A 14,609-nucleotide genomic window follows, 5' to 3' on the forward strand; every position below is an offset into this window, starting at 1 on the left:
TAAAAAATTTTCAAGTAGAAAACCAAAAGAATTCTTGAGGAAAATTGACATTTAAAGCCAATAATTTATAACGGAAAAAGACTACTCTGATTAGATAACTACACTGGTGTTTACCTATATGCTAAACAACATAGGCTTCACAAATACAAAATAATATGCTCAAAGTATGTGTTTACATTTTAAATATATTTTTAGGAATGCATGATTTAATAGAAGAGAACATGAAGATTTCATGTAAAACCCTTACATGACTAGAGTCAAATGATCTTAAAACACCAACACTGTCTTCAAGGTTAGGAGAGAACAAAAATCCTATTCTCCCCTTCATTCCTGCCCTCTTCCTGTATGATCTAGAACCATCTCTCGTTTCTCTACCATTAACAAGCATTGGCTGTAACCCAACAAATGTACTCAGATAAACACAATGTGGTTTTCTTTTAAAATAAGCCTTTACTGAATATATCAACAAGGTACTGTATAGTGTAGAGTGAATTTGTAGTTAACAAAGTGTGCGACATGGTAGGTCTCAGAGGGTGAGCGATGCAGAATCTTCCAGCCCCTTGCAGTCCCTTGTCAGCGAGTACTCACGGGAACAGAAGCAAATCAACATATGATTCAAACAATAACACATCATCAGGGTTAACACTCAGTGAAGACATGCTGGTCCTCTGAGGGACACACAGTGGCCACGCCTTCATCCTGCCTCCGAAATGATATAAATCTGACATCCCATCTCTCTACAAATGACCCAGCGTGTGCGTTTGTGTGTGCACACACGTGTTTTACACTTGTTTAAAAATGCCTGTTGTGATGGCCTTGCTTTGTGCTCTTCTGGTGGGTGTGCTGCTAGGTAAACGAGGCGCTTAGTAAAATGACATGATTTGTGTATTCTAACAACAGTGTCATATGTGTACAAAAACGTTCTCCCCACACTCAGTGACAAGCATCCCCCCTCGCCAGTACTATCTTTCTATCCTGCTGTAGACATCAGAGAAGGATGTACATGACAGCTTTCTGTATTAGAGCTTTGTGTGAAACATAAGAGCCTCAGGCAAGGTTTGACAGAATTGAGGACTGGAAGGGGTCTTTTGTTTGTTGTGTGTATATATCTCTTTCCCAATTGGGCACTCTTTCCTGTTTCGCTTTCTCAGGCAGCTGGAAAGGTAAGTCATGAGCAAAGTTATTCTCACCTTCTAAAGTGAAGCGTAATGTCTCCTTGTGATGGGTTAGAGAAGGACGTTATGAACAAAGAAGTCAATGGAAAGTAACCACTTCACTGTCAAAGTTTGCTATGGCCTGCAGGACCACCTCTGCTCCCTGTGTTAGGAATGAATGTTCTGCTCACATGAAGAGCATGTCCTCAGTGGGGAAGTTCTGACTCCTGTAAAATGTCTGAGACCATTAAAATCTGCACTGGTAGAAAATGGATCTGTAATATTAGCTACTTCATTAATATTGTCTTACCAGACTGGTAAAATGACACCTTTTTTTTTTTTTTTTTTAACCTCAGGGCAGGGGAAATTTTAGTGTATTTTCAACCAACATCCAGAAAATTAGAAATTGCAATATTTCTCATGGGTAGAACGAGGGGAACACAGTCCAGTCTCCCAGTCTCTGCCTGTGACTGTCCCATGTGATGGGCCACTAATGAGTCTGGTAGTTTTGAGGAAAGTCCAGGGTCCCTCCATGATCAAACACATTTCCTTAAACAAGCAGGTATGAATGATGACCCTGGACATGAATGGTGGTCAGTAATATCTCTATGATCATGACTATGCCTCTTTCTTAAGAGTCTCTTCTGCATGCTGGTGGCCTACTCTCTGAAATCATCTCACTTGGTCAGACAGCATCAGCTCTTTACAAGCCAGTGGGTGTGGCTTTGCTCACCGTCTTGGCCTGCACCTTCAACTTTGACTGTGGACTGAACTCCTCAGAATACATAACGATGCCAGCAAAACAGGCCCAAATACCTCGAAGCATAAGCTACCACTGATGGTTGTTGAGCAGTTTTCCTAAAACACATACCATATTACACATCCCATGATGTGTTTCTCACCTTGGTGTAGGTGAGCGCCTCAGGTATGTGATTACAAATGGGGTCTGCTTTCCATTTTAGCCATCTTTGTCATGTTGCACTACAAGATGTAACCAGATTATCTCTCTTCAGGAGCATCTTCTAGCAACAGAGCCTTTTGCGATCATCCTAACCATTTCACAGGACTAGTTCCCAATATACCCATTAAGCCCCAAATGATCCTGTGAATCCCATAAGATGTGAAAGAACCTCTCCAACCTTGGCCCAGAGTAAATCATTTTAGCAGCCAAATATCCCACTAGGGATTAGACACACAACGCAAATAAATAAGAGTGATTATTCGGTGAATAAAAGAAAAAACAACTCAAAAGTCCAAGTACCATCATTTGAACACAGTTTTATCTACACAGCCAAGGTGAGGGGGGCGGTGGGAGTGAATTATCCAGTTGAATACACAAAACCCCATGTCATTGTCCTGAAGTTGAGGCGGTTCACTGCTTTTACTGACCACCTGCACAGACTGTCTCATCCCTTCACTGTGTGGGCCTCATTCTAGAAAAGCAACAGCCAAAACTCACTAGCTAATCAACTAAAATGGAAATCAAAATCACTGTAGAATTAATTCAATTAATTCATAGTTAATTTCAGCTCCACGGACTGCACAGTTTCCATTCTTGTGTCTATAATATGATATCATCCATTATGTTTTCTGCTTATTCTGAGGAAGAAGGAAGGCTAAAACATATAAGTGGGGGCTATATGATTAAAGAAAATAAAGCTCTTACTAGAAAGAAAAACTTGCATAGCATTGTATACCTAAACGTACAAAGAAGACACATCACAGTTTGATTTTGTTGAAAGTGGGTGACAGAGAGAGAATGTGTGTGTGAGTGAGTGCAAGCACAAAATGATTGTGACATTAAATTTCTGGGTCCCTAAAATAATGGCCAGTGGTAGAGAAAATATGCAACAGAGTGAAATGCCTAAATTTGCCTTTGCAAAAAATTTTTTCCAGGGTATATTTTTTTCAGAGGATATATGAGATCTATAGCCCTTCTAAATCTAAAGGATTGAAAGGAGGAAATTATATATGCTTTGTGAAGATGGGCATTGCCTCAAAATGGTCCAGATTGAAGCACGGACATCCCTCTCTTCTTTATGCCCTCCGCTCTGTGCCCAGCCCTGCCAAGATTAGGGGAAAAACTTGGCTCTCTGACTTGTTCATTTTTCATCTGTTATCATGTTAATATAAGATTGATTATCCCTCTGCAATTCCCAAAGAAGAGGAACATCCAAGATTGAAAAGGAATAAATAAAACTTCAAAATGGGACAGAATCAAAGTCAGTCCAAGGAGAAAACTCAGTATTGTTTGTTTGTTTTAAATGCATTTTTGTTCAGTTTTGATGTGTCCTCATAGAATTATTAGCGGTGAAAATTAGTATACGTCTTAAAATATATATGGATATTTTGTGCAACCAAAACTGGCATCCATAATTTTCTTTCAAATTTTGAGCAGAGCAGGGAGAAAAACAAACAGCATAAACAGCTAATTATGAAAATATAGGTGAGGTGACTGGAAGACAAGAATTTGCCAGGGGTTAAAGGTATTAGTTCAAGCTATTTCAACATGATACTAACAAAGGCAGTTGACCGTATAGCAGAACCACTGATCTCTTGCTTTTGTCCTGAAGAGTATCGATAATTTTTAACTGCCGAGCTGTTTTAGTCTATTCCAAACATTGATGACCCCTTGTTTGTCTCAATATCATGTTGACATAGCTGCAGTGACTCTACCAAATAATTCTCATTATCAAAAATAATTCCATTCAATATAATCTTCCCATTATTTTTTATTAGCCTCTTCTAAAAAAAGTATTCTAGAATATATCTCTGTTGAATGTGATTCAACCTGACATATACTTTGAATTGTAACACTTCTAAAGGGAAATCTTGTTGGGACATTGTACATGTCCCTGAAGATGAGTCGAATCAGACTCGGGTCTCTAACTCTGTCATCACATAGGACCAGGGAAGCACGAGGAGTGATTTTTTTTAAAGTTCCTGGTCTGAACATCAACCCCCAGGTTTGAGGGTCTGTTCAAAACTCGCCTCATTTTCTTGATGCCGCCCATTTGGGTTAAGGCATCTCACAGGAACTGCCTTCCTGGTGATGCTCTCTCCATTTCCTGCTTTGGGTCAACTCAGGGTAACTACCTCCTTTCTTATATTTTGGCATTTTTTAAAAAAACTTTTCTTCCAGACCAGGAAGTTTAGAGATAGCATGAACATATCTGGGCCATCCTTTGCTTGACCCCCATTAATGTCTCCTACCCCGATGAGTCCATTTGCAGGGCCCCTTTCGTCTGACCACCAGCTCTAGGAAAAGACATGTGTCCTGACAGCGTCAACAGCAAAGTGGTGAATGTGCATCAGAAGGAAGAAATCACTGGTTCTCTCTCTCGCCTTGGCGTTGGGTTCTCTTTTGTACCACCCTGTACAGTACTTCAGCGACTATAGATATATTTTTTGTAAGATTTTTAAAAAGCAAAAGAGTTACAAAACCGTCTGTAATTAACTTGAAATAGAAAAGATAGCACTTTTTTTTTTAAATCCCATTATATAGTACACCGTATAAATTACAGAGTATTCAAATGCACAAACGCATCTGAGGAACATTTATCAAATGTAATCTGCGTGTCTCTAGGCCGCACACACACACGGTGTGTGTGTGTGTGTGTGTGTGTGTGTGTGTGTGTGGGTGTGTGTGTGTGTGTTCCCGGGAGGGTCCCCGCGGGCCAGGCCGTCACGTGTGGCAGTGCTCCAGGTCTGGCACGCTGCTGTTGCAGTATCGCATGTTGTTGGGGATGTGGCAGTCCGTGTAACTGATGCCCCCGTTCGGGGTGTAAATGGGCTGCAGTCGGAAATCTCCTTTAAGGAGCTGATCGTTATTTAAGGAGACGATCTGGAAGCTGGTCTCCGTCATCTCTAGGATGGAGTTGTCCTTCTTGGTGCCCGCCTCGCAGTAGTCGTCTTTCCGCCGGCCGCGGTTGTACTTCCACTTCTGGGACGTGTAGCGCCCCTTCTTGTGCATGTGCCAGCAGAAGACGCCCAGCAGGGCCACGAGCACGAAGATCACGGCGCCCCCGATCAGGCCCGCCAGCAGGAACGGGGAGCCCAGGCTGTGGGGCGTCGTCGTCTGCTCGTGGCTGGAGGCCGTGTTGCTGCTGCTGCCGTTGTTCAGATACGAGGCGAGCGTGGTGACCTCGGAGCACACGGTGTCCTCCGCCGCCCGGTGGTTGAACGCGTCCAGGGGCACCAGGCAGATGCGGTAGGTGGACCTGGGCTCCAGGTGGACCAGGCTCAGGTGCTGCTTCTCCCCGCTCACGATGCGCTCCTGCACGATGCCCCCGACCAGGCTGTGGCCCATCTTCACCCACGTGAGCTTGTAGGCCATCACGGCGAAGAGGGACAGCCAGCTGACCTGGATGGACGTGTCATTCACGAAATGCACCGACAGCTGGAGGCGCTCCGACAGAGGCGGGGTACCCCTCTCTCTGCCGTCCCCGTCCTCGTCGGGCAACGTGGGGACCTTGGAGGCGGTGGGGGTCGGAGGCGGGTAGCTCCTGCCGGGGGTGGGGGCGGAGGGCGTGGGCGGCTCAGTGGTCGGAGCAGCGGTGCTGGGAGCCGGGGTGAAGACGGGCAGGCCTGGGGTCGTGGTGGGACACGACAGGAGATTCAGATTCAGCTCCCTGACAGCCATCCCCCGCACCTGCTCGGGCCCCTGGCACATGAAGCCGCGCACGTTGAGGGAGGGAGGGATGTACTTGAGCCACTCGGTGACCCACTTGATGCCGCAGTCGCAGAGCCACGGGTTGTTGCGCGCCGTGAGCTGCTTCAGGTTGGAGAGGCTGTCGAAGACCCCGCGGGTCAAGGCGCGCAGCCGGTTGTTGGAGATGTCCAGGCGCTCCAGCTTGCGGAGGTGGGCGAAGGCCGTCAGGGGGATGTGGGTGATCTGGTTGTCCTGCAGGTACAGCCGGAGCAGGTGCGCGCCCGGGAGGTCGGGCGGCGGGTGGGAAAGCGAGTTCCTCACCATGGAGAACTCCTTGAGCCTGGTGAGGTGGCCGAAGGTGCCGTCGGCGATGCCCTTGTTGGTCAGGAGGTTGCCGTCCACGATGAGCCGCTCCAGGCTCGTGAGGTTCTGGAAGGCCATGTCCGAGATGACGGCGATCCGGTTCTCGTCCACCCGCAGCTCCTGCAGGTCCACGGGCAGCCCCACGGGGACGCTGCTCAGGTGGTTCTTGGAGAGAAACAGCAGCTTGAGGCTGACCGCCTCCCGGAAGGCCCCGTCCTCCACGCCCACCGTGGAGATGGAGTTGTCATCCAGGTGCAGCTCCTCCAGCTTCAGGAGCTGGGCCAGGGCCACCCGCGAGATGGTCTGGATGTTGTTCTCCTGCAAGTGGAGGACGCGGACGTTCTTGGGGAGGTTCATGGGGAACTCGTCCAGCTGGTTGCCGTACAGGTAGACCGTGTGCACCGACTGGACGTTGTGCAGTTCCGCAGGGAAGCCCGCGTTGTTGATTTGGTTGTTGTGGAGGTAGAGCACGGTTACGCCCTCCGGGATCCCAAGAGGCACTGAGGTCAGGCTGCGCTCGTTGCAGTAGACGAAGTTGCGGTCGCAGCGGCACACACTGGGGCACGCCGAGACTTTGGACACTTGTGAACAGAGCCCCAGGGAAATGAGAAGCCAGGATTTCAGGAGAAAGGCCCCATGGCTGGGCCACCGTGTGGTCTGCAGGCCCATTGCTGAAGTACAGAAATCAAATACAATGTGCTGGGCAAAAGAAAAAGATGAAGAAGAAGAAGGGGGAAAAATATATCAAAACAAAATGGATGGGGTCTGTTACAGTCCAGAAATCCAACCAGAGAAAAAGTCCCAAAGGCCCACGGTGGAAGGATCTCCCTGTGGCCCAGTCTGGTCTTATCAACCTGTGGTGCCCTCCTTGCTATTGTCCTCCATGTGCAAAAAATAAAAATTAAAATTAAAACAAAGGAACAAAAATTCAATAGAGAAAATTTTCTATATAGACGCTCCAAGCAATAATTTTCTGCACAGGCAACTAAGGAAGCCAAGTTATGAGCGCTCAATAGGGGCCCAGCTGGGCAGGCGGAAGACCCTTCTCCGGTAGTAGTTCCGGTCAGCGTTAGTCAGCCTATGAACTTCTCGGTTAAGCTCAATCTGCAACCTGTTGTAGGGAAGTAGAGAGAAAAAAAGTCAGTTAAGGGAAGTAATGGGAGAAGCGTTGACCTGATTGTACACCTTTCAAGAATGATGTAATTGGGACTAAATGACTAGAGGCAGGTGATTGGCATTAAGTGGCACTTTAAGTAAGAACGATTTCCTTGCGAAGGTATTCAAGAAATGAAAATGACTCAATTATCTTCCAAACAAAATCATACTGTTATCTCTCGCTACAGATGATCAGATTGTGCATTTTACAATCGCAATCAGCACCTTCTCTTCGGTACCTTTTTGCATATCAAAATAGATAGGCACACTGCTGAACCCACTGAACCAAATATGGAGGTCACCTACAAATCCAACTTGTCCAAGTCTTGTTTGCAAGATGAGACAAGTGAACGAGGAACTAATGATATTTTTAAGGGAAAACGATGTGAAACCCTTTTGAGTTATAAATAAACCAATGCAAAATAGGGACTGACAAAGTCATTTAGAAAGATGCAGCCTATGGGTGTGTGTGTGTGTGTGTGTGCGTATGTATTTAATTTTTTTATTGATTTCAGAGAGGGAGAGAAAGATAGGAACATCAATGATGAGAATCATTGATTGGATGGTTCCTGCTTCCTCAATCCTACTGAGGATTGAGTCCATAATCCAAGCATGTGCCCCAACTGGGAATTGGACCATAACCTCCTGGATCATAGGTCAACATTCAACCACTGAGCCGCCATGGCCAGGCTAAAGATGCAGCCTTTGGATCTGACACTGTACTGAAGCACAATAAACATAAGGTGCCAATGGATGAGTGACGGCAGAGAGAAGACATTCCTTCCCCATTTCTTGCTTCTTCTCATCCTTTGTCTTTCTCCAAAACAGTTTACATCCAAGTTACCAATTAGAATGACCAAACTCCAGTCCATAACATTTTCACTTATCCTTCTTTTGGGACCTCCAAGTACAGATGAGATATGCCACTGTGATTCCTTCGAGGGTTGCAGAGCTCCTGATTGGGAATACATTATTTTTCAACAGCAGAACCTTCTTCCCAACTATGAGTTTTTCCTACTTTTAAAGAAGGACTTTGACAGGATAAAAGACACTGCTGTGGAAATGAAGGCAACCCACGGATAGCAACCGTGCCTTCATGCTCCAGGACGTGTCTCATCTGTTTTGAGATCAGAGAGGTAAAGGAGCTAATTGAAACGTGTCAGATTTGATTTTCTATGCTAACATGACAGGACATGGAAAGCTATGAGTCTCTTAATTCTCACCAATATCCAGAGATTGAAATAACATATCAAAATGCATGGAGGGACTATTTGAAATCATTCTCTTAGCTATCTTTAGAAACATAATTAAAAACCAAACAGATTTGTAAGTGCTATTGAAGTGTCAAGGATATTGTAAATGTCTTCTATAATTTAAAAGATGGTGAACCATCTAAAAATGCCTTTCATGACCAAAATGGTCAGATTGATTACTTATTGTTCAGAAACCTGTTCTTTAAAAAAAGGGGGTGTTATCTGAGGGTGGGGGTCTCTTTCTAGGCATAAACAGATGGATGTGTTACTTTATTAAAAAAAATCAGACATCATTTAACTTGTTAAACTTACAGATATATGGTTTGTCACTGAACAGCAGCTATCCCCTCTAGCAAAATCGCTCAATGTTTAAAGAATACAACTAAGGGTAGAAAAGGAAAAATGAGTTTAATGTCATACGCTTGGTGCCTTCCTTAGCTCAGGTTTCAAATGTTCAAACCATCTCAATATTCCCCAACAGCCTGCTACTCAAGTATGACCCTTGGTCCAGAACCATCACCTTGACCTACACGTTAGTGAGAGCCCCTGGTATACACATTGAAATCGAAGCACTGTCCTACACACAGTGCCATCTCACTTACTCATTCAGTTTTAATTTATTACATGCAAAGTGAGTGGATGTAGTGATGTCCAATGACTCTTTTAAGAAAAGTACAGGCATAAGGCTTACTACCTACATCTGTCCCCAAGAGATACTCTCAAATTACATCTGACATGCAAATGACATTTTATAGGTGGGGCAGTGCAGTGACAACATATGTCACCTGGCCTTAGCGGACACCTGAAGAGTGTTTATCTGAATGACAAGCCCTATGTCTGGTCTGAGTCATTTGTAATCAGAAGAGTCCACTTGCATGCTTTATTGAAGGACAAAAAACTGTGCAGTGCTATTAGCACTTACTCTTCAAAAGAGGTAGGAAACGGAGACTAAAAGAATAAAATCTAGTGTTTCTGTGTCCTCCACAGGAAGCTTCCAAGTGTGGAAGTAACCCACAGTGAATAAAACTTTCCTAAAAGGGAAAAACAGCTGCCCCAGGGTCTCTCAGTCAGTTCCTATAACAACAGTAGATGCTTAACTGTGCTGACTAGCCAAGATTTTAGGGCCTGAGAAACAATAAACCAATACTTGAGGGTGACAGAATTTACTTGAGCGTTCCTCAGCTAACAGCCTCTAGGCCATAATCACTGGGAGTGAACAAAGTGTTCAGGACTGGACCTGGACTGTCATTATGTACCCAAATTGGAAATTTTCCACCTGCCTGAGCTGTGTCCTCTGCAGGAAGCAGAGTAAGTCCCTCTGCCCCAGGCCTTTGCCCTTGCAGGTCATGCTACTCAGGAGTGCTTCTTTTCTAATTGCATGAGACAAGGATTCCATCCTGAGGAGGACTCCTCACAGAATTGCAGGGCAAACGTTACTGGGTATCCGCCTTCCTCGGAGAAAAGTCCCGTCTAGATCACAATGTGCTGATCAGCTATGACAAGTGCAATTTGAAATGACAAGCTCTCAGGGTTTTTGCTGAGCTTCCTGGGAACCCCGCAAAATAGCAGTGCACGGTAGACTGTTTTTCTCATCCTTGGATCAACAACAGCCTTCATAGTATGTCAGCCAATATACTGTGTCTTTGTGCAAAACAGTGCAAGTATAAAATCACAAACACACAGAAAAAGACATTTTTGAATTTCAGTAAGCTAAAATGTCCTCTATATTTTCAGCTCTAAGTCCTACTGAATACTGAAGGCAGAAACCTTGTTAGATCTCAAGCTGGAGATAATTACAGAGAAAGTAGTATGGAGCCATAGTCAAAAGACAGGGCCTTGAGTTCCCATCCTATCTCTGACCCTCAGTGGCCGTAGGACTCTGGATAACTTAACCTTTTAAGTCTCAGTCTCCCCATAAGAGAAAAGAGTTCCTAACTCACAGCACTCTTGAGAGAATTAAGTTTGATAATATGAAAAGCTTATAGAGTGCCTGACACATTGCAAAAACATAGTAATTATAAACTTCTTCTCTGTGTACTTTTTATTGGTACTATCCAAAGAGGTAAACTCCAGTATATAAAGCAAAATAAAATCACCTTTGATCTGGCACCACCTGTGCCCATTCTCTTACCCCAGGATTTCTCAACCTCAGAACTATTGGCACGTTGAGCCCCATGATTCTTTTGTTATGGAACTGCCATAACCACCCAAACATGTTTCCAGAAATTGCCACATAAATGTCCCCCAGGATGCACATCTTTTCAAGTTGAGGAACATTGACCTGCCCCATCATCTGAGCATCTAGAAGGGTTGACATTATTATTCTGATTTTACAGAGAAAATTAAAGGTCACTTTCTAATGAACAAAACCTAAACATGCACCTTGCCACACACACTGAAAATACAGTATGTTTTGCGTTCATTTCCTCAACCAGTATTGACTGGGCACTAGAATGAGGTGCAGTCTTGTTACAGAGCTGATGTGTTTTTTGTGAGGCTTAAAGTTTAGTGAGTGGAGAATGCTGGCTAAGCAGGGAATTGAGGTATTGCTTAAAAAGCACCAACTTTGGGGCATCTGAGAATTATGGTACCATGTAAAGAGCAGTAACCTATCCCATGGGTTATCAGGCAAAACACACTAATGGGGAAGGATCACCTATGTGACAACCTGAAAGATAAGCTGCAAACAGGGGAAGATTCAAGAAGTTCTGCACATGGATCCAAGTTGGTTTTAATGTTGGTCAAGAGGCAACACTCAGCCCAGCTGAGAAAAAGAACAAAACTTGGTCTGCACAGCCCTTTGTCCCAACTCTGTCTGCTCCTCACTGAGGTAGTCCAGTTTCTAGAAGATCATAAACAACCCCATGTTTCAATCACTGGCCATTTCTTTTCTTGTTTTAATATACTTTATTGATTTTTTTACAGAGAGGAAGGGAGAGTGATAGCTAGAAACATTGATGAGAGAGGAACAATGACCAGCTGCCTCCTCCATACTCCCCATTGGGGATGTGCCCAAAACCAAAGTACATGCCCTTGACCAGAATCGAACCTGGGACTCTTCAGTCCGCAGTCCACTGAGCCAAAATGGTTTCGGCATCACTGGCCTTTTCATTGAAAGTCTCTACTGCTGGGAATAAAAAGATGTTGCTTCACAGAATGGATTTCAAATATTGAGAGCAAAAGCTGTGGCTTTTCTTTTTCTCTTTCCCTATTTGTTTAAATGCTGCATTAACTATGTTTCCCCTCCAGGAAACTGGAGATTATGAGGACTGGCTCCATGGAAGGCACTAGGTAAAAACATAAATTTGTATTTAAAAGCAGAAAACTCCATTTCAAAACCCTGGGTGTAAATCAATGAGCAACCACCGCTCTCTGGAGACAGCAAGACCTGGCCCTGCCAATGCGTTGAAGATGACAGTAACAGCAGTTCTTCTGGCCACTTCACTGTAACACTGTTCATGGGAACTTAGACTCCAAGCACACAAATCATGGAAAAGCTTTCCGTAAGGTGTTTCCCTCCTAGTGCTGCCTGAGAAGATTTCTTTTTAATTAATTCCAGGAGCCTCTATTCCAGGAGCGCTTAATAAACTCAGGCTATAAAAATCATAGTTCAGAACATAGGAACTGTCCATAAGCACTGGCCATGGCATGATATAATGATACTCGGACAAACCTAATAAAATCTTAATGGGTTCAGCATTGGCTGGATTGTGAGCAGACAGCACAGGGCGTATGATGCGGTACTGATGCAAAAGCTCACGTGGAGAGGGATTCTCCTGGAAGTTTCCTAGGATCCGTGGGACTCAGAGCTTCTGGAGTTAGGTAGTTTGTGCTTTAAAATCAGACGCACGCAGGTGCAGGATCCACAGGCCTTCCGACACTACAAATGTCTTTGTCGCAATCTGGAAGCACTAAAGCAATCTTAGATCTTGAGCACATTTCCACATTCCTGAGAAGAGGTTATAAATACTGTGCATACGACAATCAGGAGAGCGCTATAGTTAGCTGGCCAAGATGTGGGGATTAGCAGAGGAATTTGGAGGAAAATATAACAATAGTCACCCCCTCACTTGAAATCACTTTTCCATCTCATTCACTGAACCTCTACCAAGCCCCTTAACGTTTCTCATTAGGCAAATATTTTTCTTTGCTAAGACAAAGAGAGAGAAAGAAGAGAAGAGAGAAGGAGGGAAGGAAAGAAAGGAAACACTTTATTTAACAGTTGACAATTTCCTGGCTCCGGTCCATCTAGAATTGAAAACATTAAAATTTGACCAAAAAAACCTATTCTCCCGGCAAGCATAAAACTTTCTAACACATTTGAAGAGTTGTTCTCCCAAGATTTCCAATGCAGTTGGTTCAAATAATAGGGATAAGCTTAGAACAAGCAACCAATGTTACAAATTCAAATGCATACACTTTGAAGACACATCCATCACTGCCACAGGCTGCTCTAAATCTCACAATCCACTAAGGAGCTCCTACTGACCATCCCCTAGGTCCATTAAAATCTGCATAATCTAAACTGCAGACTGAGCCTTTAGAGTCTTGGACAAACCCAATGGTGAATAAGCTCTAACACAGGAGAACTTTACTGAGACCACAGCAATTGAATTAAAGGAAATAAAAACATACATGGTCCATAAAGAATGAACTACAGCTAATCTACATACTTTCAAACCATTTCAAAGAGTTCATTAAAGTTCATTTATTCATCCATTCATTTGCTCAAAGAAACAGATACTGAGCAGCTCCTGTTTCAGGCATGAAAAAGAGATCATTTCTTAGACTCTCATCTCTGTATGATATTTTTCCCAGCATCTGATCCAGCGATTCCCCAACCCCAAGAGTTATCCAAAACACCAGGTGAAGGTAATGAAAATTGAAGATTTCTGGGTCGAACCCCTGCAGATTCTGGTTTGATGGGTCTTCAAAGAGGACTGGGCATGTACATTTTATCAACTTTCCCCATTTGGGTCTGATGATTAGACACTTTAAGGTTCCACTAACCAGACACCCACTATCAGAAATTGCTTTCAGAGCATTGAGACAACTGGTCTTTCTCTCTTCTGGATCAAATCAACATGTGAGCAAAGGGCTGGGAGGCAGAATTCAGCTTTGATCACAGCTCAGCCACTCATTAATAGCATGACAATGGGCCCTTGATTTAACCTCTCTGAATCTCACTTTCTTCATCTCAAGAGAGGATAATAAGCCATGGTTATAAAATTGTTGGGAAGACTGATTATAATGCATATAAAGTAACTAAGAGTGCTAAGCAGGGATTAAGTAAACTCAAGAAAGTGTCATTTGAGAGAGGTACAGATGGTATAATGAACAAGAGCTGGCTCTAAGGACAGTGGACCTGAACAGCTTCCCCACTTATCAGCTATGCTAACCTGGGCACCTTGCTTTACCTCCCTGTGCCGTAATGAATTTGTATGTAAACTGGAGAAAATGGTCATATTAATCTCTCACTGTTTAAGCAATTGTCAGACTATAAATCACCTAGAAAATTACCTAAGATATGGAAAACACTTACTAATTATGTGCTGGTCAGTCCTCCTTAAAAAGCAATTATAACAACAATGGAATACTACTCAGCCACAAAAAAAAAAGAAAGAAAAATGAAATCTTGCCATTGTTAACAACAAGGATGGACCTTGAGGGTATTATACTGAGTAAATAAGTCAGACAAAGATGAATACCAGATGATTTTACTCATACGCAGAATCTAAAACCAAACCATACCAAGCTTATGGGTAAAGAGAACATTGATGATTACTAGACGGGAATAGTGCTGGCTGGGAAAGGGACAAGATGAGTGAACAGAGTCAATTGTATGATGAAAATGGAAAATAGACTTTTGGTGGCGATTACTTTATAGTGCATCTGATGCCAAATTACATGCCGTACCCCTGAATTTATATAATGTTATATACCAATTTTTACCTCAATAAAAAATGAAAAGTAACAAAAGACTCTTATTCCAGAGCTTTTGTCTCTAATTGGTAGAGAGTTGGTTTGTTTGAA

The 14,609-nt window shown here is 43.6% G+C and overlaps 1 protein-coding gene across 3 annotated transcripts in view; it reads right to left on the bottom strand.

Annotated features, from left to right (window-relative positions):
* Positions 1 to 430: 430 nt before the first annotated feature.
* Positions 431 to 14,609, bottom strand: part of FLRT2 (fibronectin leucine rich transmembrane protein 2) — a 98,572-nt gene continuing 84,393 nt past the window's right edge. For all 3 annotated transcript variants that reach the window (XM_084864010.1, XM_084864009.1, XM_084864011.1), the window contains one exon: positions 431 to 7,279. In XM_084864010.1, coding sequence (XP_084720136.1) covers positions 4,840 to 6,837 — 1,998 coding nt within the window. In that variant the 5' untranslated portion in view covers positions 6,838 to 7,279 and the 3' untranslated portion in view covers positions 431 to 4,839. The remainder of the gene's footprint in view (positions 7,280 to 14,609) is intronic.

This window comes from Pipistrellus hanaki (genome assembly GCF_964339955.1).
Source record: "Pipistrellus hanaki genome assembly, chromosome: 1".
Classification (NCBI taxonomy): domain Eukaryota; kingdom Metazoa; phylum Chordata; class Mammalia; order Chiroptera; family Vespertilionidae; genus Pipistrellus; species Pipistrellus hanaki.